Below are 25511 nucleotides of genomic sequence, written 5' to 3'. Positions count from 1 at the left end.
CTCCCATTTGTTGCACACGAACATGTGGCAGAAAAATTTAAAATGAGCTGATGGATTCTGAATTCTATTTATACATGTCTTTGCTACATCTAGCTTCTTTGGGAACAATGTGCTAAAATGCATATTCTAAATGTTTTAAATTTATTTTCCTTTTTTAAAAGGAACTTTCTGGGTCACACCTAGCTGTTGTATTCAGTGGAAGGTGTTAATTCATTCAATATTGCTTGTAGCTGTTTTTTTTCCCTGTAGAGCAGGTGGATGCACTAACTAGTTTAATTTGACAAGCCCAGTTACTATACTTATGGAATTGCCAATGCTTGGAAATAACAGTTGGTGATGCATTTTTCTTAACTTATTACTGAAGTTTGTGCTCAGAATTACAGTTTGTTTCCCAAATGCACCAGGAGTGTTCTGAGGGATACCTCGCCCCAATAGAAATAATTCTCCTGCTGTAAGAATCCCTCAAGTAATTTCTAAATCACCACTGTTCATTGCAATAAAAGTCTTTAAATGCATAAGCCTGTGTCGCACCGCGCGCTCAGTCTAAATCTTTGTTTTTACCTGCTGTCTACTTTCAGAATTGTGTTTTGTTGCCCTTTTGCTGGTTTTCTAGGTTGATGCGCGCATGTGTGTGTGTGACAGCTGGATAACAGTCGGTTGGATGGATGAGGCAGTACTCGCTATATTGGCTATCGGGGCCCAACTCTCATTTATTAGTTGTGTGTGACATCGCAATGTTCTACCACAAGCTCTCAATCTTCTGCACGTATGGACAGTACTAACAATACCTGTTGCTTCTCCATTTAAAAATTCTGATCCACGTGTTCAAATCCCTGTATGGCCCCTCCCCTCCCTATCCCTCTAACATCCTCCAGCCCTACAATCCTCTGATATCTCTGCATTCCTCCAGTACTGGCCTCTTGTCCATCCCCAATATCCATTGTCCCACCATTGGCAACTGTGCCTTCAGATGTCTGGGCCCTAAACTCTGGAATTCTCTCCCTAATCCTCTCCACCTCACTTTCTCCTTTTGGTGACCCATCCTAATATATCCTCCTTTGGCTCAGTGTAAACTTTTGGCTAATTATGCTCCTATGGAGTGCCTTGGGATGTTTTGCAATTTGTTGTTTTCTTGCTTTCGCTCTGTGTGACTGTTTGTTTTGGAGGTACATCCCAGACTTCATAGTGGTAGTAAAAGCTCTATTAAAACTGAGATGAGGAGAAATGTCTTTTCTCAGCGGGTTGTAAATCTGTGGAATTCGCTGCCTCAGAGCTGTGGAAGCTCGGACATTGAATAAATTTAAGACAGAAATAGACAGTTTCTTAACCGTTATGGGGAGTGGGCAGGGAAGTGGACCCAAGTCCATGATTGGATCAGCCATGATCGTATTAAATGGCGGAGCAGGCTCGTATAGCCTACACCTGCTATTATGTTATGTTCTAAAACTACTGCATTGATGGAGGGCTTTCGCATCTGCAGAGGATGCTGGGATAACTCCGTTTCCATAGCTGCAAGATGATGCTTGCTTTCCTCGGGTTTCCCTTGCACTCTTCCCTGGCTTTGGGATTTGTAACCAAAAAAAAAGACGTATTGGTTATCACTGTTGGCTGTGATTAACGTTGCTAAAACAGCTGTCACTCGGTTTTTGGCATTGGGTGGATCAGGTATTAATTTCATGACTGACTGTCAAGCACCCAGGATTTATCTGCTGTTAACTGCTCTGCTTAGCTCCGAGGAAAGCATTAGGCCATTGTCGCCTTGGTAGCAGAGCATTGTTCATTTACTGTTTCCTGACTCTCTGCATCTGTAAATTTAAAATACTTGGGTAAGAAAAATATACTGGTCCTACATTGTGAATAAAATATATCAAAATGCTTTTTTTAACGTGGCAGTTTTTACAAAAAATGCGCCAATGTTTGGGTCGATTATAACTCCCTAGGGATTATAAATGTGTGCATGCTTCCTCAAAGAGCTCTCCTGCAGGTGACTTGCAAATATTATGAGTCAAGGTCAAAGTAAACAGTACAGGTTGAGTGAAGCAATATAGATGAATCAAAACTGACCATTCCAAATACTCAACGCCCTCCCCCTCCCAAAAAACAACGGTGAATTTAAGGGGGCTAAGTAGAAATCTGACACGCAAACCCCTCTCCTCCCTGCCCCCCACCCACATGTTGCAGAAAGACAAACCCCCTGCTCTCCAGTCTAAGAGGGAAAACATACTTGTTAATCATCCCTCCTGTTTTTCCCCCACCCCAAAAAAAGACTGGCAAATAACATGACTACTTGACAGCAGTTAATAATTTTTTTAAAGCCTTTAACACGGCACCATCCTTTCTCGCTGACTGGGGGGGGAGGGGAGCCTCCTGATTTACTTTGCCGCTGTGAATGAGTTCCCTCAATAATCGCAGACTGGAAGTATTTGCTCTTCCTTATTGCGCGCACACAAAACTGTGCAGTGAATCCGAGCAACTCCACACTGTGACCCTCCGTCCCATCCCAAACAGCATCTGACCGCCGCAGCAGTGCCGGCCCATTCCTGTCACCACGGCAACGGCTACGGCTACATCACGACTTAAAGCCAGCCTGATACCCTCCTTTTGTGTCCTGCAGACTGCTGCACAAAGCTCCCAGATCCAATAGTGTGTTTTTTGTTTTGTTTGGGAGCAGATCAGCGCCGGCTGCTTATTGGCTGAGATGTTTGTTGAAAGCACCATGTGGAATGAGCGAGACGGGAACTCTCCAGTCAACTGATGGCCATTGTCGAGTAAAATTTTATTCGTTTTTAAAAGTTAGTGTGTGTTTTGAAGAGAAGTGAAGGCGAGGTTTCCGCAGAGACAAGGAGTGAGTATGCCAGATTAATAGCTGTGGTGATTAGCTGCACTCGCTGAAGTGATACCAAGCATAGAGGCCTCCCAGTGATAGACTAGGCTGAGGGGCTCAATAGTGAATGTATCTTATTGTTTCGCCCTTGCAGTCCTTTGATGGCTGTAAGTATGTCTCAACAGACAATGAATCAGAGAATCGGACAGCACAGAAAGAGGCCGTTTGGCCCGTCGTGCCCGTTCCGGCTGTTTGAGAGAGCTATCCAATTAGTCCCACTCCCCCTGCTCTTTCCTCATAGCCCTGCAAAGGTTTCCCCTTAAAGTATTTATCCAATTCCCTTATTGAAAAGTACTGTTGAATCTGCTTCAACTGCCCTTTCAGGCAGTGCATTCCAGATCTCGTTGCATATTAAAAAAATAATAATTTGCCCCTAGTTCTTTTGCCAATTATCTTAAACCTGTGTCCTTTGAATACTGACCCTCCAGTCAGTTTCTCCTCCTTTACCCTACCAGAGTATTTTTTTTTCTCTGAACTTTTAACTTCCTAATAACGATTTATTACAGCGAGGGAAGGAGAAACCGCCTATTCATCTCCCAACCCAGTTAACAATGCTTCTGCAATCCTTGGTACTGGCGATTTAAAAACACACCCCAGGGAGGCTTTCTAACTGAATGCACTGTCGAGAATAGAGAGAGAGAGAGAGAGAGAGAGAGAGAGAGAAAGGTCCTTGAAACAGCTGAGCGCAGTGCCGAGTAGGGCGAGTGAGAAAAGGGTCCTTGAATCAGCTGGCACAGGTTGAAAAACTGAACACTGACCCCAGAACAATGGGAGAGAAAATGTAGAAGGGAGACAGCAGTAGCCCAGGTGCAGGGATGTGAGATCTAGTTTCTGGTGCATCTCCAGGCCTGGGATCCTGAAAAAATCTGTGTGTGCGTTATTTTTTATTAAAAGCTTGCAGTTTGGTTTTGGAATGTAGGAAGTGTAGGCCATTCAGCCCTTGAACCTGTTCATTTTGAAGAGTTTAAAGGAATTGTGAGGTTCTCTCTGTGGTACTTCTGTATTCAGATTGCCATTGAAGACTACTTTTTGCTGTGTTTTGCATAATTGAGAAATCTGTTGGCTCTCATTGGGCAAGTCTCTTGCAGGTGGCATGCTGACAGTTGGTAACGGTTATCTTGCTTTTTTTTTAATGTTAAAAGCATAGTTTTATTAAGATGTTGTTTTAAAGATGAATGCCTCTGTTTGTTTGAAAGGCAATTTCCATGATGCCCTCTGAGTTTAAAGGACCACACACTTCAGTGAAAACTGGCAACTATAGTGCCAGCCTTGGCTCAGGTGGGTAGCACTCATGCCTCTGAGTCAGAGGTTGTGGGTTCAAGTCCCACTCGAGTGTTTAGTACAAAATCTCGGCTGACACCCCAGTGCAGTACTGAGGGTGTGCTGCACTGTCGGAGGTTTCATCTTTCGGATGAGACATTAAAGCGAGGTCCCATCTGCGCGCTCTGGTGGATGTAAAACATCCCATGGCATGATTTGAAGAAGAGCAGGAGAGTTCTTCTGGTGTCCTGACCCAAATTTATCCCTCAATCAACATAACTCAAAAAAACAGATGATCTGGTCATTATCATTTTGTTTGTGGGAGCTTGCTGTGCTCAAATTGGTTGTCTTATTTCCTCAATACAACAGTAACTACACTTCAAAAGTACTTCATTTGGTTGTAAAGCATTTTAGGATGTCCTAAAGGCACTATAACAATTGCAAGCTCTTAAAGATATGAACACAGGTAACAAGAACCTAGGAGAGGTGGCAGAAGTTTGGATTTGGTTCAGAGTGTTGGGAATTGTACTGCTCGTTATCGAGACCATAAAAACCTGCAAATGTTGAACTTTCTAAATCAATTGCAGGCAAAATGAAAGGCTATTTTCTGCAATTCATGTAAGCAAATAATTCTTATGATTCATCTGGGTGAATCATATCATCCAACAGAAAATACCTCTGTGCCAGCTCTTGAAGTCAATTTTCTCCTCCTACCTGGTTACTGCTGTCCTTTTGTATTCACTGGGACTGCACTGCAGTGTTGTGTTGGTGTCTGCATTGCAGGGCTTATTCAGAGCTCCTCCACACAGTGGCTGCACAATACTGACCTAAAGAGGAGTCTGAGGAGTGAGACTGCTCATTCAGCCTTTTTCAGCTATTTAAAAAAAAAAACAGTCCTGTGATTTTCCTGCGAAAAATGTAATCTGTTTCGAGGGTAGTGATTCACGGGATTTAGCAAATACTTTGCTATCGGTCGACAAGGATGCTGTGGGGGAAATCACGTGCATAGTTTGTGTTGCGTGGACAACAATAATGGGGGTTTCAGGGTTTTTGATGTCAAAAGTTGTCTTACACCGTACACTGGTGTGTTCCTTCAGTCACAATAATGATGGACCATGTTAACACGGTGAAGTGGATTTGGTTCTGATCGAGTGGCTTTATTCCACAGTTGGTGAAACACGCAGAACAATGAGATGGAGGAGGGACTCAATACAATCGTTATAATTTCTGTCGATGAACTGTAACAAAAATCAGGAACGGACGTAGGTCATCTGACTCAATTTACACGTACACTCTCTTCCTTTCTGTCCTGCCTCCCAGGAACGAAGTTCCGTCCCTTGGCTGACTCTTGGGGGAGCAATTTTAACCTAACCCGGTGTCGGGAGATTGATGGTATCGGGTGCAGCGCTGGTCGTACACCTGGCTGTCCATTGAAGTCGATGGGCGGGGTGCAAAACATGCGATCCCATGGGTTTCCTGCCCAGTGACTTAAGTTAAAATGGCCCCCACAGTGTCTACGTTCTGATTTTTAAAAGCCTCTCTCACTCCTCACCTCCCCCGCCCCCGACAAGAGATCAATGTGTTTCCAATGCCAAGGTGTGATGTATCTCTCTGGATATCCACACGTGGCTCTAACCTATTGTCCTTTGTTGAGTCTCTGAGCAAAACAATGTCCTGTCTTGCACTGTAATCGCCATTTGTCTGCCTCCAGACCCCGCAATGCCCTTTAACCCCTTTTAGGCAGAAAACATGTCTTAACATGGCTCCTGTCCAAACCTTTTTCCAAAAAAAAAAAATGGGAAAAGAATTCCACACCGTGACGGTCCCCACCTCCGATCACGAGTGGAATTGCTGGTTCCCCATCGCCGGTTGTGTCTAGGGTTTCTATTTCAGACCCTGCACTCAATACTGCAGATGAACATTTTTGCATTCAAACATCGTGGTTGGCGTGTAACAATACTGCCCAGGACACCAGGGAGAAACTCCTCTGTTCTTCAAATAGTGCTATGGGATCTTTTGCGTCCACCTGAGAGGGTAGATGGTGCCTTGGTTTAAAGTGTGCATGTCCCTGTTGACCAAGAAGAATCTGTTTGCAGGTGGAGTCGGCTGGGGGATAATGTTGGGCAGGATACCCGGAGAATTTCCCTGCTCTTCTTCGAATAGTGCCCTAGGGGTCTGTTAATGTCACCTTGAACTGTTAGAATGGGCATAACCGGGTTAACTGCTCGTCCCACAGATAGATGAGACACAGGGTCATCAATACACAGGCCACATTAGTTGAGACTTGAGATTGAAAACCCTTGCATGCAAATAGAGCTGGAGTTATTTTCACTTCAAAGTAGATTTCATTTTTAAACCAAGCGAGATTACGCAGGGCTGTACATTTTATTTATTGGAAACACAGATCAAAAGCCACAATTCAAGGCAACATCCGATGTGAAAAGAGCAAGAGGGTGTGTGATACTTTGGGAAATAGTGTTTGGTAGACACTAAGTTTGGATTTAGAAACTTGAAGATGGTATGCCGAATTAGATACTGGCGAAGGCCAGGAGTGGCACAGTTTGGAGATCATAGAAATTTAGAGCACGGAAGGAAGCCATTCAGCCCATTGTGTCCATGCTGGCCATCACAGCTATCCAGCCTAATCCCACTTTCCAGCTCTAGTTCCGTAGCCTTGGAGGTTACGGCACTTTTTAAATGCACATCATAATTTTATACACCTCAATAAGGTCTACCCTCAGCCTCTTCTGTTCCAAAGGAAACCTCAGCCGATACAATCTTTCCTCATAGCTAAAAATTCTCCAGTCCAGGCAACATCCTTGTAAATCTCCTCTCTCATGCAATCACATCTTTCCTGTAATATAGTGACCAGAACTAAATACAGTTCTCTAGCTCGGGCCTGACTAGTGTTTTATAGAGTTCAAGCATAACTTTCCTGCTCTCATATTCTATACCTTGGCTAATAAAGGCAAGTATCCCGTATGCCTTCTTAACCACCTTATCTACCTGTCCTACTTTCAGGGATCTGTGGACATGCACTCCAAGGTCCTTTTGTTCCTCTACACTTCAGTGGCCTATCATTTAATGTGTATTTCCTTTCTTGGTTTGCCCTTCCCAAATGGATTGAATTCCATTTACCACTGTTCTGCCCACCTGACCAGTCCATTGATATCTTCCTTCAGTCTACAGCTTTCTTCATCATCCACACAGCCAATTCAAGTCTAAACCATTGATATATATCACAAAAAGCAAGGAACCTAGTACTGAGCCCTGCTGAACCCCACTGGAAACGGCCTTCCAGTCACAAAAACATCCACCGACCATTACCCTTTGCTTCCTGTCTCCGAGCCAATTTTGGATGCAACCTGCCACTTTGACCTGGATCCCATGGGCTTTTACTTTCGTGACCAGTCTGCCATGTGGGACCTTATCAAAAGCCTTGCTAAAATCCATATCGGCTGCATCAAATGCATTACTCTTATCGACCCTCCTCATTACCTCCTAAAAGAATTCAGTCAAGTTAGTCAGAGATGACCTTCCCTTTACAAATCTATGCTGACTGTCCTTGATTAATCTGTGTCTTTCTAAATGAAGATTTATCCTGTCCTTCAGAATTTTTTCCAATAATTTCCCCACTGCCATGCAGAAGAATGAGTTGAAGTAGGAGACTGAGTATTGATTTCAGCATGGGAAGGATGCAGGGAAGGGCAAGAGCATTGAGGACAGTGTGTCTGCAGCTTAAGAGCAACAAAAGTTCTGAGGAGCAGCCAATATAATAGTATTGGTTAAAATAGAGGTGGGGGGAGAACAAGAGGTTTCAGCAGAAAGGCTTGTAAGAGGAATGAACTTGCATTTATATAGCTCATTTCATGACCTCGGGATGTCCCAAAGTGCTTCACTGCCAATGAAGTACTTTTGAAATGTAGTCACTGTTGTAATATAGGAAACGCATACAGCAAGGTCCCACAAACAGCAGTGAGATAAATGACCAGATATTCTGTTTTTTAGGTGTTGGTTGAAGGGTAAATGTTGGCCAGAACACCAGCGATAACTCCCCTGCTCCCCTTCGAATAGTACATCTACCTGAGAGGGCAGATGGGGCCTCGGTTTAACATCTCTTCCGACAGTGCAGCACTCCCTCAGTACTGCACCGAAGCATCAGCTGAGTTTATGTGCTGAAGTCTCTGAAACAGGACTTGATTGACTAAAGTCTTTTAAGCTGTTGAACTGCTAACTATGAAAGATGAGCAGAAAGACTTGTTGGAGTCGGAGATTGAGGCAAGCCCACAAGGCATGGATTAAACTTGGAGGCTGGGATTTTGAGAGTGATTTGAGGGTTAATGTCATCGATGGGTCATCGAGTGGAACAAAATGAAGAACAGTAGGGAGGTTCTTATCAAAGATTGTTGTGATTAGTGCCGGAGGATAAGTGAGCCAAAAAGGGGAAGGAAACCGCTGCACCATGGGGTTGGAAGAGGTGTAGCAAGGAGGCCTTGCAAAAGTTGTTTGATGGCTTTGGCAAGGAACCAGGAGTTTCTTTCCATAAATTTGTGTTTGGCCACTTTAATAGCAGACTTTTTTTTTAAAAAAACTACTTAAAAAAAAACTAGGAGCAGAGGAAATGTCAGCTTGGGATGTTTCACACCACCCAAGATACCACTTAAGAGGCAGCAGATCTGTGAGGTTCAGATGGGCAGTGAGGTAAAGGCTTGGATTAGCGGAATGTATGGGTAGGATGATCAGCTATTTGAAGTTGAGAAGCTTTTTTTTCAGTAAGACAAAAGATTGCATTAGTGTCGAACTAATCAGAAATGAGGAGAAACCATTGCTGATGGTGAATGTTGAAACTGCCAAAAATGGTGAGTGCACCAGAAGGGATAACTGAACTGATTTTTAAAACCTTTGTTTTTAGGATGTGGGCAATGCTGGTAAGGCCGGCATCTATTGACCATCCCTAGTTGCCCTCGAAAGTGGTGGTGCGCGCCTTGAACCGCTGCAGTTTGTGTGGTGAAATTACTCCCATAGTGCTGTTAGGGAGTTCCAGGATTTTGATCCAGTGATGATGAAGAAACGGCGATATATATCCAAATTGGGATGATGTGACTTGAAGAGGAACCTGGGGGTGCTGGCGTTCCCATGTGCGCCTGCTGCCCTTGTCCTTCCAGGTGGTGGTTGTGGGTTTGGGAGGTGCTGCTGAAGTCTTGGCGAGTTGCTGCAGTGCATCCTGCAGATGGTAGACGCTGTAGCCCTGGTGTGCTGGTGATGGAGGGAGTGAATGTTTAATGTTGGGAAATAATGCTCGGAGTGTTGGGCTTGGATTGACCAATTCCCCAGTTATCTTCAGAAATTACCTTGCTTAGACCACACTTGAAGTGCTGTGCACAGTTCTAGCCTCCATGTTACAAAAAGGATAAAAAAAGCACACAGTGCAAAAAAAGATTTACAAGGATGATGTGAAAAAGATTTATAAGGATGATACCAGAACTGAGTTTTCAATGGTCAGGATAGACTGAACAGGCTAAGACGTGACCTGATGGGTCTTTAAAATTATGAAGGGGTATAATGGGGCAGGCATTGAGAAGATGTTTCCACTTGTGGGGGAGACCAAAACTAGAGGCCATAAATATAAGATAGTCACTAATAAATCCTGTAAGGAATTCAGGAAAAACGTGGTGAAAATGTGGAATTTGCTACCACATGGAGTGGTTGAGGTGAATAGCATAGATGCAGTTAAGGGGAAGGTAGATAAGTACATGAGGGAGAAAGATATTGATCGGGTGAGATGAACTAAAGTGGGAGAGGCTGGTGTGGAGCTTGTGAGGAAAGGTTGAGGAGGTTGGGCCTCTACTCATTGGAATTCAGAAGAATGAGGTGATATTGAAACGTATAAGATTCTGAGGGGGCTTGGCAAGGTGGATGCAGAGAGGATGTTTCCACTGATGGGGGAGACTAGAGCTAGAGGGCATGATCTTAGAATAAGGGGCCGTCCATTTAAAACTGAGATGAGGAGGAATTTCTTAGGGTTGTAAATCTGTGGAATTCGCTGCCTCAGAGAGCTGTGGAAGCTGGGTCATTGAATAAATTTAAGACAGAGATCGACAGTTTCTTAACCGATAAGGGAATAATGGGGAGCAGGTAGGGAAGTGGACCTGAGTCCATGATCGGATCAGCCATGATCGTATTAAATGGCGGAGCAGGCTCGAGGGGCCGTATGGCCGCCTCCTGCTCCTATTTTTTATGTTCTTATAAAAACTGGCTTAGACATGCTGAGCTGATTTTGTGCTGTGAAATTCTATGTAACTTGTCTGAACAATGGAGCAGTGCAAGTCACTTCTGGCTCATCTCAAGTGGATGGGATAGCACATCCTTCCTTGCAAAATAGGTTTTACATCCCTGTAATCCCTACAAATCATGGCTCCATGTTTATGCAGCAAACCTGAGGACTGGGAGAAATTTAGAATTCAGCAGAGGAAGACAAAGGGTTTAATTAGGAGGGGGAAAATAGAGTATGAGAGTAAGCTTGCAGGGAACATAAAAACTGACTGCAAAAGCTTCTAAAGATATGTGAAGGGCAAAAGATTAATGAAGACTAATGCAGGTCCCTTGCAGTCAGCATCAGGTGAATTTATAATCGTGAACAAAGAGATGGCAGATCAATTGAACAAATACTTTGGTTCTGTCGTCACGAAGGAAGACACAAATAGCCTTCCGGAAATACTAAGGAACCGAGGATCTAGCGAGAAGGAGGAACTGAAGGAAATCCTCATTAATCAGGAAATTGTGTTAGGGAAATTGATGGGTTTGAAAGCTGATATATCCCCAGGGCCTGATAGTCTGCATACCAGAGTACTTAAGGAAGTGGCCCGAGAAATAGTGGATGCATTGGTCGTCATTTTCCAACAGTCTATAGACTCTGGATCAGTCCCTATGGATTGGAGAGTAGCTAATGTAACCCCACTTTTTAAAAAAGGAGGGAGAGAGAAAACACTGAATTATAGACCGGTCAGCCTGACATCGGTAGTGGGGAAAATGTTGGAATCAATTATTAAAGATGTAATAGCAGCACATTTGGAAAGCAATGACAGGATCGGTCCAAGTCAACATGGATTTGTGAAAGGGAAATCATGCTTAACATAGAAACATAGAAACTAGGTGCAGGAGTAGGCCATCCGGCCCTTCGAGCCTGCACCACCATTCAATAAGATCATGACTGATCATTCCTTCAGTACCCCGTTCGTGCTTTCTCTCCATACCCCTTGATCCCTTTAGCCGCAAGGGCCATATCTAACTCCCTCTTGAATATATCCAATGAACTGGCATCAACAACTTGACAAATCTTCAAGAATTTTTTGAAGATGTAACTAGTCGAGTGGACAAGGGAGAACCAGTGGATGTGGTGTATTTGGACTTTTTCAAAAAACTTTGGCAAGGTCCCACAAGAAATTAGTGTGCAAAATTAAAACACATGGTATTGGGGGTAATGTATTGACTTGGATAGAGAACAGGTTGGCAGACAGGAAGCAAAGAGTAGGAATAAACGGGTCCTTTTCAGAATGGCAGGCAGTGACTAGTGGGGTTACTGCAAGGTTCAGTGCTGGCACCCTAGCTATTTACAATATATATTAATGATTTAGACGAAGGAATTGAATGTAATATCTCCAAGTTTGCAGATGACACGAAGCTGGGTGGCAGTGTGAGCTGTGAGGAGGATGCTAAGAGGCTGCAGGGTGACTTGGACAGGTTAGATGAGTGGGCAGATGCAGTATAATGTAGATAAATGTGAGGTTATCCACTTTGGTGGCAAAAACAGTGAGGCGGAATATTATCTGAATGGTGACCGATTAGGAAAAGGGGAGTGCAATGAGACCTGGGTGTCATGGTACAATCAGTCATTGAAGGCATGCAGGTACAGCAGGCAGTGAAGAAGGCAAATGGTATGTTGGCCTTCATAGCGAGGGGAATTGAGTATAGGAGCAGGGAGGTCTTGCTGCAGTTGTACAGGGCCTTGGTGAGGCCACACCTTGAATATTGTGTACAGTTTTGGTCTCCTAATCTGAGGAAGGACGTTCTTGCTATTGAGGGATTGCAGCGAAGGTTTACCAGACTGATTCCTGGGATGGCATGACTGACCTAATGAAAGACTGGATCGACTAGGCTTATATTCACTAGAATTTAGAGGAATGAGAGGGGATCTCATAGAAACATATAAAATTTTGACGGGATTGGACAGGTTAGATGCAGGAAGAATATTCCTGATGTTGGGGAAGTCCAGAACCAGGGGTCACAGTCGAAGGATAAGAGTTAAGCCATTTAGGACTGAGATGAGGAGAAACTTCTTCACTGAGAATTGTGAACCTGTGAAATTCTCTACCACAAAGTGTTAAGGCCAGTTCGTTGGATATATTCAAAAGGGAGTTAGATGTGGCCCTTATGGCTAAAGGGGTATGGAGAGAAAGTAGGAATGGGGTACTGAAGTTACATGATCAGCCATGATCATATTGAATGGTGGTGCAGGCTCGAATGGCCAAATGGTCTACTCCTGCACCTATTTTCTATGTTTCTATGTAACTGAGCTGCACAACTCAGGACGATCTCCGGTTCAATCCGAAGTGCGCGTTGAGTTAGCTGGCCTTTGACGATTGGGCTAGGAGAGCTACAATTGGCCTCAACACTCTGGACTGGTGGGTAGGAGAAAATTACGCAGGTTTCCTGATCGCATCCAATGACTTTTACTGCAAACTGGCTGCATCAAGGCTTGGCTTGTGACGACCTTGACAGTCTGGCCTCGCAGCATGCAGAAGGTCTCAGACGTGAGGTGTCGGTGATCCCTTGACTGGAGTATATGAAGTTTGCCGTGGATATGAGGCCCAGTGGGCCAATGGACTGCCACCTTTGTGATAAGCCAGAAGACACTTGTACTGATCCATTGCTCAGCAACATTACATAAAATTTTACAGCACAATAACAGGCCATTTGGCCCAACAGGTCTAAGTTCACTGACGAGGCACACATGTGAATAATGGGAACGGGTGAAATACCGAGGGGGCAACCGTGCTCCGGAGTGGAAGCCTTTGTGAGCAAGGGGAAACATTTTTTTTTTTAAAAAACCCTCAAAATGCTGGAATATATGAGAATAGGGACCAAAATTGCTCTCCGCTCCATATGGGGCGCACTTACCAATCCATAAGAACATAAGAATTAGGAACAGGAGTAGGCCATCTAGCCCCTTGAGCCTGCTCCACCATTCAAAAAGATCATGGCTGATCTGGCCGTGGACTCGGCTCCACTGACCCGCCCGCTCCCCATAATCCTTAATTCCTTTATTTGGTTAAAAATCTATCCATCTGTGATTTGAATACATTCAATGAGCTAGCCTCAACTGCTTCCTTGGGCAGAGAATTCCACAGATTCACAACCTCTGGGAGAAGAAATTCCTTCTCGACTCGGTTTTAAATTGGCTCCCCCATATTTTGAGGCTGTGCCCCCGAGTTCTAGTCTCCCTGACCAGTGGAAACTCTGCCTCTATCTTGTTTGTCCCTTTCATTATTTTAAATCTTTCTATAAGATCACCCCTCATCCTTCTGAACTCCAACGAGTAAAGACCCAGTCTACTCAATCTATCATCATAAGGTAATCCCCTCATCTCCGGAATCACCCTAGTGAATCGTCTCTGTACCCCCTCCAAAGCTAGTATATCCTCCCTTAAGTAAGGTGACCAAAACTGCACGCAATACTCCAGGTGCGGCCTCACCAATACCCTGTACAGTTGCAGCAGGACCTCCCTGCTTTTGTACTCCATCCCCCTCGCAATGAAGGCCAACATTCCATTTGCCTTCATTACCTGCTGCACCTGCAAACTAACGTTTTGGGATTCATGCACAAGGACCCCCAGGTCCCTCTGCACCGCAGCATGTTGTAATTTCTCCCCATTCAAATAATATTCCCTTTTACTGTTTTTCTTTCCCAAGGTGGATGACCTCACATTTTCCGACATATCTAAATCTCTTTGCAGCCTCTCTGTGTCCTCTGCACAACCTGCTTTCCCACTAATCTTTGTGTCATCTGCAAATTTTGTTACACTACACTCTGTCCCCTCTTCCAGGTCATCTATGTATATTGTAAACAGTTGTGGTCCCAGCACCGATCCCTGTGGCACACCACTAACCACCGATTTCCAACCCGAAAAGGACCCATTTATCCCGACTCTCTGCTTTCTGTTAGCCAGCCAATTCTCTATCCATGCTAATACATTTCCTCTGACTCCACGTACCTTTATCTTCTGCAGTAACCTTTTGTGTGGCACCTTATCGAATGCCTTTTGGAATCAAATACACCACATCCATCGGTACACCTCCAACCATCAATGCTCGTTATATCCTCAAAGAATTCCAGTAAATTAGTTAAACATGATTTCCCCTTCATGAATCCATGTTGCGTCAGCTTGATTGCACTATTCCTATCTAGATGTCCCGCTATTTCTTCCTTCATGATAGCTTCAAGCATTTTCCCCACTACAGATGTTAAACTAACCGGCCTATAGTTACCTGCCTTTTGTCTGCCCCCTTTTTTTAAACAGAGGCGTTACATTAGCTGCTTTCCAATCCGCTGGTACCTCCCCAGAATCCAGAGAATTTTGGTAGATTATAACGAATGCATCTGCTATAACTTCCGCCATCTCTTTTAATACCCTGGGATGCATTTCATCAGGACCAGTGGACTTGTCTACCTTCAGTCCCATTAGCCTGTCCAGCACTACCCCCCCCGAGTGATAGTGATTGTCTCAAGGTCCTCCTTTCCCACATTCCTGTGACCAGCAATTTTTGGCATGGTTTTTGTGTCTTCCATTGTGAAGACCGAAGCAAAATAATTGTTTAAGGTCTCAGCCATTTCCACATTTCCCATTATTAAATCCCCTTTCTCATCATCTAAGGGACCAACATTTACTTTAGTCACTCTCTTCCGTTTTATATATCGGTAAAAGCTTTTACTATGTTATGTTTTGCGCAAGTTTACTTTCGTAATCTATCTTTCCTTTCTTTATTGCTTTCTTTGCTGTCGTTTAAAATTTTCCCAATCTTCTAGTTTCCCACTAACCTTGGCCACCTTATACACATTGGTTTTTAATTTGATACTCTCCTTTATTTCCTTGGTTATCCACGGCTGGTTATCCCTTCTCTTACCGCCCTTCTTTTTCACTGGAATATATTTTTGTTGAGCACTATGAAAGAGCTCCATAAAAGTCCTCCACTGTTCCTCAATTGTGCCACTGTGTTGTCTGTGTTTCCAGTCTACTTTAGCTAACTGCCCTCATCCCAATGTAGTCCCCTTTGTTTAACATAGTATGCTCGTTTGAGACACTACTTGCTCACCCTCAATCTGTGTTACAAATTCAACCATACTGTGAACACTCATTCCGAGAGGATCTTTTACTAGGAGATCGTTTATTATTCCTGTATCATTAAATAGGACCAGATCTAAGATAGCTTGCTCCCTTGTAGGTTCTGTAACATACTGTTCTAAGAAACAATCCGTATGAATTCCTCCTCAAGGCTATCCCGTGCGATTTGATTTAACCAATCGATATATAGGTTAAAATCCCCCATGATTACTGCCATTCCTTTTTCACATGCCTCTATTATTCCCTTGATTATTGTCCGCCCCACCGTGAAGTTATTATTTGGGGGCCTATAAACTACGCCCACCAGTGACTTTTTCCCCTTACTATCTCTAATCTCCACCCACAATTATTCAACATTTTGTTCATTAGAGCCAATATCATCTCTCAAAACTGCCCTGATATCATCCTTTATTAACAGAGCTACCCCACCTCCTTTCCCCCCTTGTCTATCCTTCCGAATTGTCAGATACCCCTGTATGTTTAATTCCCAGTCTTGGCCACCCTGCAACCACGTTTCTGTAATGGTCACCAAATCATACCCATTTGTAATGATTTGTGCTGTCAACTAATTTACTTTATTTCGAATGCTGTGTGCGTTTAGGTAGAGTGTTTTAATACTAGTTTTTAAACCATAATTTTTAGTTTTGACCCCTCCTGCAGCCCCTTTATATTCATATTGTCCCTTCCTATCACCTTGTGGTTTACACTTACCCCAGTGCTACTCTGCTCTGTTGCATCCTGCCTTTTGCATTCTTTCTTGGGGTCCTGTTCATCTGAGTTCTCACCCACTCTAACTAGCTCCGAGCCCTCTCCTGTATTCTGAATACTCCTCGCATTGAGGCACTGAGCTTTCAGGATGGCCTTTTTATTACACTTTGACCCTTTAGAATTTTGCTGTACATTGGCCCTTTTTGTTTTTTGCCTTGGGTTTCTCTGCCCTCCACTTTTATTCATCTCCTTTCTGTCTTTTGCTTCTGTCTTTTTGTTTCCCTCTGTCTCCCTGCATTGGTTCCCATCCCCCTGCCATATTAGTTTAACTCCTCCCCAACAGCACTAGCAAACACTCCCCCTAGGACATTGGTTCCGGTCCTGCCCAGGTGCAGACTGTCCGGTTTGTACTGGTCCCACCTCCCCCAGAACCGGTTCCAATGCCCCAGGAATTTGAATCCCTCCCTGCTGCACCACTGCTCAAGCCACGTATTCATCTGAGCTATCCTGTGATTTCTACTGACTTGCCATGGGGCGGAGATTTGAATGATATTGAGGTCTTTGGCTTTTTTTGGTGTTGGTGCGGTGTTCCGGGAGGTGGCGGAGCGGCAGTGCCGTTGTGTTGGGTTGGCTGCCGTTCCGACTCATCAGCGCCGCGCTGTCTCGTCACAATGACCCTCCTCTTCAGTTAAAGGGATGGGTCGCTGTGAACTCTGCATTTATTTCAGTTAGGTCCACTGGGCCACCAGGGAGGGTTTCGGCTCGGCCAGCGGCCTCGCACCCAAGCGGGGGAGCCGAACCCATGGCCACCATTGTTGGGCCAACCTTGGATTCGGCTGGCAATTAAATTAAAATAGCGGCCGCAGCAGAGCGCCTCCCCTTTAAGGACGGACGTGCTGCCCAGCCATAAGAAGCTTCCCGCTGGGGGACAGCTGTCGGGGGCACCGACCGACAGCCGATCTGCTCTCGTGGGGCAATTTCTCGCGGGGCAATTTCCCACGTGGGGCGGAAAGGGGGTCACCACCGATCGGTAAGGGGTCGGCGAGTGTCTGACTGGGCGGGAAGATGGCTGGGCCGGTCCCATACACCGCTCCAAAAATAGAGGGCGGCAATTTTCAAAATGTTGCCCCCTCCATACCGATTGGCCGGTGATTGCTTTCCACACCGTTGCCACTGCTTTGAGGCGGTAACGGCTCTTTTTTTTTAAAAAGGAGCGATTTTGGCCCTTGGATGTCCCCAGAGTTTGAGCTCACTGTTACATGCCCTGTCCCAATGCCAATGTAACTGTATTCAAGCAGGTACAGAGAGCTGCAGAAGTGATCCCAATGGAGAATCATAGAATTTTACAGCACAGAAGGAGGCCATTCAGCCCATTGTGCCTGTGCCAGCTCTTTGAAAGAGCTATCCAATTAGGCCCACTGTCCTCTTTTCCCAGAGCCCTGCTTACTTTTCTTTAATTCATGTATATCCAATTCCTCTGAATGTTATTGATCTATTTCCACCACCATTTGAGGCAGTGCATTCCAGATCACAACAATTTTCTGTGTTTTTAAAAAAAAACTCCTCCTCTCCCCTCTAGTTCTATCGGTAATTATCTTTAAAAATAGACTGACCACATGCCACAATAACCCCAGTTGTATTAGAATGGGTACAAAGAGAGCTGCAGAGCTGATCTCGAGTGTATGAAAGAAAGACTGACTTGCATTTCTATAGCGCCTTTCACGACCATTGGATGTCCCAAAGCGCTTTACAGCCAATGAAGTACTTTTTGGAGTGCAGTCACTGTGGTAATGTAGGAAACGCGGCAGCCAATTTGCACATGGCAAGCTGCCACAAACAGTAATGAAATAAGGACCAGATAATTTGCTTCGGTGATCTTGGTTGAGGGATAAATATTGGCCAGGACACTGGGGATAACTCCCCCTGCTCTTCTCTGAAATAGTGCCGTGGGATCTTTTATATCCACCTGAGAGCAGACGGGGCCTCGGTTTAATGTCTCACCCGAAAGACTGCACCTCTGACAGTGCAGCACTGGAGTGTCGGCTTGGATTTTTGCATTCTGGTTCTAATGGGCTAACATCAAGTATAAATCTATTTGTGACCCTTAAGTACTTGTGTCAAACTGTTGAGATTAAATTGTATGAAATTTGCCTTAAAATAAAATATACGTCTGAACAGTTAGAGTTGACGTGTCTAATTGCTCCCCAAATACACATGGTCTTTCATTTCTTTGCTTTCCTCTTGCAGATGAATACCATGCGCTGCCCGATGTCCTGCCACCTGTTCGAGAAACGCATGCCCATAGAGCGACCTTGACTGCTGCAGTTGGCTTCCTGCACCGAGATAATGGACGATACGGTGGAATGAGGAGCATGGATTCGTCTGACCGTGACCGCCCAGTCAGCTACAGTTCCACGTCCTCCTCTGCCTCCTCCAGGGACAGCCACTGCTCCTTAAGCAGCGGGATGACCCTGGTCTCCAACAGCCACTTGGGCCTCGCTGGCCAGGAGAAGGAGGCCGGGGCCATCAAGCTGGAGTTGATTCCGACGAGGCATTTGTCCAGCGCGGAGCAGCGTGGAAGGAGTAAACTTGGGTGTGCAAATTCTGGAGAGGTGGCCGAGAAGAGGCCCGCAGTCAGTGGGATCAAAAGAGTCGACTCCAGGGGATCCCACAAGAATCGTGCAACATCCCCAGGGGCAGCGACTGCAAGCCCAAAGCTCCTTTATGTGGATAGAGTAGTGCAGGAAATCCTGGAGACCGAGCGGACTTATGTCCAAGACCTGAGGAGCATTGTGAAGGTATTACTTGTACATTGGATCAAAGTACCAATCTTAACTTGCATTCACCAGTTCTGATTCTGGGTCATCTTGGGCTCATTGCAGTCGGCAATTGTTTCAAGCTTGTTGGTTATATACCCTTCTCCTCTTGCGTAATATGTTATCATTAGTGTCATAGTCATCATCAATATCGGATCCCTATTCATCCAATGTTCTCTATCTTGATGCATTGAGCCCAATTCAGGTACAAAAACCCATTTAAAAGGCTACTGGAATGTTGGCCTTTATCTAAACGGGGCTGGAATACAGAGGTGGAAGTTACGTTTGTTGTATGAAGTTCTGGTTAGACTGCATCTGGAGTACTGCATTCAGTTCTGGGCACTGCAACTCGGGAAGGATAAATAATATTGGCCTTTGGGTGGGTGCAGCACAGATTCACCAGATGATACCAGGGCTTAGAGGGTTAAATTATGAGGACAGGTTGCATAGACTAGGCTTATATTCATTTGAATATAGAAGATTAAAGGGTGATATAATTGAGGTGTTATAGGGTAGATAGAAACTATTTCCTCTGGTGGTGGAATCCAGAACAAGGGGTCATAATCTTAAAATTAGAGCTAAGCTGTTCAAGGTTGCTGTCAGGAAGTACTACTTCACACACAATAGTGGAAATCTGGAGCACGCCCTCAAAAATGTCAAAACTGAGGTTGATTTTCTGTTAGGTTAGAGTATTGAGGAATATGGAACCAAGGCGGGTAAATGGAGTTGAGATACAGATCAGCCATGATTTGATTGAATTGTGGAATAGGCTCGAGGGGCTGAATGGCCTACACCAGTTCCCCTGGCAACTGTGTACACTGATATTGAAAATATGCTAAAAATCCATATTAATTATGTAGCTATATAGGATCTTTGCACATCACACATATGGCACCACACTTTTGAATGAATAAAATAAACTAAATTCAGAGGGGCAGTAAGGGGCTTGACCAAAATGCTGCTTGGGATCAGCTGTTCCATTTTTTTCTAACCATTGAAACTGTTCCAAAATGGCAAGACTGACTTGGCAGTGTGTTTTGCTTCTCCGATGTGACTGATCGAAGCAGTTATCTGACCCTCACCACGTGATAGCTAAAATGTCGTTGACGGTTTTTGAAAATCCCGTGGCTCCTCGTGCTGATGAAGGATATTGAGGATTTCCACTGCACCTTTTACAGAAAACGTCCCCCCGCCACCTCTGCTCTCTGCCCACCCCCCCCCCCCCTCCCCTCTGCCGGAATGTCCCCTGGCAGAAGGTGGAACTCATCCACTGTCAGAAAGAGAACTGGAATTACTTTTGGTCCATTAGGTCACATCGGTCCTGCTGAAAGACAACATATATTGAGTGTGCGCTGAGTGGGGCCATTAAAGGGTGTTTACTGACTGTTCTCCATAACAAACAGAGCTTGGGGGGGGGGGGGGAAAGCTGCCATTTAATGTTTTTCTTTAAGGATTGTCTTTGAAGGTTAGTGATCACAGAAGGGAAGGGGGACAAAAAGACTTGCATTTATATAGCGCCTTTCACGACCAACGGATGTCTCAAAGTGCTTTACGGCCAATGAAGTATTCTTGGAGTGTAGTCACTCTTGTAATGTGGGAAACATGGCAGCCAACTTGCGCATGGCATACTCCCACAAACACAATGTGATGACGAGATAATCTGTTTTTGTTATGTTGATTGAGGGATAAATATTGGACAGGACACCGGGGATAACTCCCCTGCTCTTTGAAATAGTGACATGGGATATTTTCCATCCACCTGAGAGCAGATGGGGCCTCGGTTTAATGTTGCATCCAAAAGGAGGCTATTCAGCCCATCATGCTGTGCCACTTCTTTGAAAGATCTATCCAATTAGACCCATTCCCTTCCCATAGCCTTGCAAATTTTTCCTTTTCAAGTATATATTCAATTCCCTTTTGATTTATTAAATCTGCTTCCACCATCCTTTCAGACAGTGCATTCCTGATAACAACTCATTATATATTTTTTTTAAATGTCATCTCCCTTCCTGGTTCATTTGCCAATCATCTTAAATCTGTGTCCTCTGGTTTCCAACCCTCTTGCCAGTGCAAAGTTTTTCTTTTATCTACTCTGACAAAATCCCTCAATTTTAGACACCGCTATTAAATCTCCTCTTAACATTCTCTGCTCTAAGGAGAACAACCCCAGCTTCTCTAGTCTCTCCACTCACGATGATCATTTAAATTTTTGTACTGGGAGATCAACGCCATTGCAAGTTTGTATTGCATGTGTCTCTTTCTTGTCTATTGAAAAGACTGAAGCCATTGTCCTTGGTTCCTACCACAAACTCTTCCCTGGCCACTGTGTTCATCCCTGTATTTTTTTTGTTCCTGGGATATGGGCGTCACTGGCAAGGCCAGCATTTATTGTCCATCCCCAATTGCCCTTGAGAAGATGGTGAGTCGCCTTCTTGAACCGTTGCAATTCATGTGGTGAGGGTACTCCCACAGTGATGTTGGGGAGGGAGTTCCAGGATTTTGACCCAGCGCCAATGAAGGAATGGCGATATATTTCCAAGTCAGGATGGTGGGGAACTTGTAAGGGATGGTGTTTCCATGCGCCTGCTGCCCTTGTCCTTCGAGGTGATAGAGGTTGCAGGTTTGGGAGGTGCCGTCGAAGAAGCCGTGGCGAGTTCCTGCAGTGCATCTTGTAGATGGTAGACCCTGCAGCCACGTTGCGCCGGTGGTGGAGGGAGTGAATGTTTAAGGTGGTGGATGGGGTGCCAATCAAGTGGGCTGCTTTGTGCTGAATAGTATCAAGCGTCTTGAGTGTTGTTGGAGCTGCACTCATCCAGGCAAGTGGAGAGTATTCTATCACACTCCTAACTTGTGCCTTGTAGATGGTGCAAAGGCTTTGGGGAGTCAGGGGATGAGTCATTTGCCACAGAATACCTAGCCTCTGACCTGCTCTTGTGGCCACAGTATTTAGGGGGCTGGTGCAGTTAATTTTCTGGTCAATGGTGATCCCCAGGATGTTGATGGGGGTTTGGCGATGGTAATGCTGTTGGATGTCATGGGGTGGTGGTTAGACTCACTTGTTGGAGATGGTCATTGCCTGGCACTTGTGTGGCATGAATGTTACTTGCCACTTATCAGACCAAACCTGAATGTCGTCGAGGTCTTGCTGCATTCGGGCACTGACTGCTTCATTATCTGAGGAGTTGCGAATGGCACTGAACACTGTCTTAAGCGGAGCAAGACCGTTCGCAACCTTGGTATTGTGTTTGATCCTGAGATGAGTTTCTGACCACATCCCCTCCATCACCAAGGCAGCCTATTTCCACCTCCATAACATCACTACTCCGACCCTGCCTCAACTCATCTGCTGCTTAAACGCTCATCCATGCCTTTGCTACCTCTAGACTTGACTATTCCAATACTCTCCTGGCTGGCCTCCCAACTTCCACCCTTCATAAACTTGTGCTCATCCAAAACTCTCCTGCCTATATCTTAACTTGTTCCAAATCTTGTTTACCCATCACCCATGTGCTTGCTGACCTTCTACTGGCACCTGGTCCGACTGCCTCAAATTTAAAATCCTCATCCTTGTTTTCAAATCCCTATGCAGCCTCTCACCTCTATCTCTAGCCTCCTAGCCCTACAAACCTTCAAGATTTCTGCACTCTTCCCATTCTGGCCTCTTGCGCATCCCAGATTTTAATCGCTCCACCATTGGCGGCTGTGCCTTCAGCTGTCAAGGCCTTAAGCTCTGGAATTCTTTCTTTCCTCCTTTTTTAAGATGCTCCTTCAAAACCTCTCCTGGACCAAGCTTTTGTTCATCTGCCCTAATATCTCCATGTGGCTTGGTTTTCAAATTTTGTTTGATAACACACCTGTGAAGCACTCTGGGATGTTTTACTACATTAAGTGTGCTATATAAATAGCAGCAGCAGCAAACAGGGCCTTGGTTTAACATCTCATCCAAAATACAGCACTGCCGACAGTGCAGTACTCCCTCAGTGTTGCACCAGAGTGTCAACCTGGATTATGTGCTCAAGTCTCTGGATGGAGTGGGACTTGAACCCATGACCACCTGACTCGGTGAGTGCTACCCACTGAGCCAAGGCTGACACTAGGTCAGCTCACTTCCCTTCATGTATGTAAAGCAGGAGGCTTCCAAAAGTAAATAATAATTGGAATAAAGCAATCCTGTTGCAGTATTATTGGTAACCGTGTTATGACCTAATGCAATTACGTCCCTTCTGACTGCCTTATCATTGGCCACAGGTAACCCTAAAGTAACATCACTAGTTTGATTCTCTTGGTACAATTGGTTCTAAAAAAAAATAATGCATAGGTTTTCATTTTGGCTTTGAATAGATCACAGACCAAAATCATAGTTCTTTTGAGCTGAATGTGTTTGCAATATGCTGAAATGCTTTTGTACATTCAGTAAATAATTGAGGACGCTACGCTATATAAACCATGCAATGTGTCTTCTAATTCAGTGAGCATCATATGATTCTTAACTCCTAATGTCCTGTCCCAAAATCTTTGCTCTCCCCCATCCCATGGTAATAGTAGACGTGTTGCATCTTGTTAAAATGTCTCTCACCATACCAGTTCCAGATACCTAGATTCCAGCTTCCGATCTATCCAAGGGCACTTCACAAGTCATCTGAGTGAGTTTACAATTGCTTTGTGAAGATGGGGTACAGCCATCCACTGAATTAAACATTCACTCCCTCCACTACCAGCATACTGTGGCTGTAGTATGTACTATCTTTGTTTTGTAGGTTGGTGTGTACACTCGTCTTAAGTTGGAGATCTACGGAACAATTTTTTTTTTTCAGATCGTTTAATGGGGAAACACCTACTATCCTAATGAGGCTTGTAATGCTCCCTCCCTTTTATTTAATTATGTTTATCTTATTTCTCTCTCTTGCGCTCGTCCTCTCGCGCACTCTCTCCTGTCACTCTCACCTCTCCCCTTCTGTTATTTTCATCTTTCTCTTGCCCCTTTTTTTTCTCTCTCTCTCTCTTCAACCCCCCCGCCCCCTCTGTCAGGTATAGGATAGTCGCAGTTACTGGCATTCAGTGGGAGGTAGTTGAAAGCATGGGAATCTCTGTCCTCCTTCAACGATTGGTTTTACAGTCTACAAATCTTTTCATATAGTCCAAGAACGTCGCCATTGTTTTGCTCGGGTTCCCTGTGGTGCCTCCAATTAGCAAAAGTAGCACAGGCAACTGTTTGGATAAAATGTTGTTTGGGGTCAGTGCAACAGGTGGTGACCTTTCCCAGAGCCCTTCACTGGGCTGCAAGTCTCCTTGCCTCTGTCTCTTTGATAGCTGGGGTAGAGCACAGCAAGCTGTGCCGCACAATGAGCTGACTGACCTTCCTTTCTCCTCCAGCTATTAACCTTTGTGGTCAATGAAAGAACACTTACTTTTGGTGGACCCTCTGCATTTTTAACGATCCAGTTACTTGCTTTAGTTGTGCACTGGTTGGTACCATGTGTTATATCAAAGGAATTGTCTTGTGGATTGACTTGATTTGAATTGTAGATTGTCAAATTTACACAAGCAGAATGTTACGGGACAGAAGGAGGCCATCGTGTTTACATTGACTCTCTGAAAGAGCTCGCCACATAGTCCCAATCCCTTTTAAAATGCCATATTTTCAAATATTAATTTCCCTTTTGTCAGCTGTGGTAGCACTCTCTCCTCTGAGTCAAAAGGTTGTGGATTCAAGCACCATTCCATAGACTTGAGCACAAAAGTCTAGGCTGGCATGCCAGTGCAGTACTTGAGGGAGCGCCGCTGCACTGTCTGAGGGGCCATCTTTCAGATAAGACATTAAACTGAAGACACATCTGCCCTCGGGTGGTAAAAGATGCACCATTTTCGAAGAAGAGCGGAGGAGTGCTTCCCGGTGTCCTAGCCAATATTTATCCCTCAATCAACATCACTACAGATTATCTGGTCGACATCACATTGCTGTTTGTCGGAGCTTGTGTAAAGTGCGTAAGGATGTCCTGGAGTCGTGAAAGGTTCTATATAAATGCAAGTTGTTATGGAAAAGTCATTGAGCAGGAATCTAAAGAGTTATATGATCAGGGGTATATGAAAGACCAAGGGGCTAAATTTGCATAGGCTGTGGATCACTTTGCCCTACCCTGTGTATGTGGGGTCAGGGGCACCTGATTTTCACAGCTGGCTGATGCCCATGCTCCTATGGCCACATCTCTGGTTCTAACCAGCCCCAAGCTGTCAGCAAATCCAACTTCACTGACTCGTGGGGATCCTGTCTAGGGCCCTGTCCAAAACCATTAAGACCTCCAGGAAGTCGAGGTGTGACTCACCTTGCTGGGCATTCCAACTTGAACCGGTCTCGCTGTGGCTGCGGGAAGTGGAACTGTTAACTTTTTTTTTTTAGTAGCAATTTCTGAGAACCGACTGTGAATTGACCCTCCGTTTGTCTTTC

The 25511-nt window shown here is 44.8% G+C and overlaps 1 protein-coding gene across 7 annotated transcripts in view; it reads left to right on the top strand.

Moving 5' to 3' along the window:
• The window catches only part of LOC139273268 (pleckstrin homology domain-containing family G member 1), a 245368-nt gene that overhangs the window by 165110 nt on the left and 54747 nt on the right, over positions 1-25511 (top strand). For all 7 annotated transcript variants that reach the window (XM_070889936.1, XM_070889942.1, XM_070889941.1 and 4 more), the window contains one exon: positions 18498-19048. In XM_070889936.1, the coding sequence (XP_070746037.1) occupies positions 18498-19048 (551 nt within the window). The remainder of the gene's footprint in view (positions 1-18497; positions 19049-25511) is intronic.

This window comes from Pristiophorus japonicus, chromosome 9 (genome assembly GCF_044704955.1).
Source record: "Pristiophorus japonicus isolate sPriJap1 chromosome 9, sPriJap1.hap1, whole genome shotgun sequence".
Lineage (NCBI taxonomy): Eukaryota > Metazoa > Chordata > Chondrichthyes > Pristiophoridae > Pristiophorus > Pristiophorus japonicus.
Note: the sequence above shows the minus strand (reverse complement) of the source record. Positions and strands in the feature narration are given on the sequence as shown.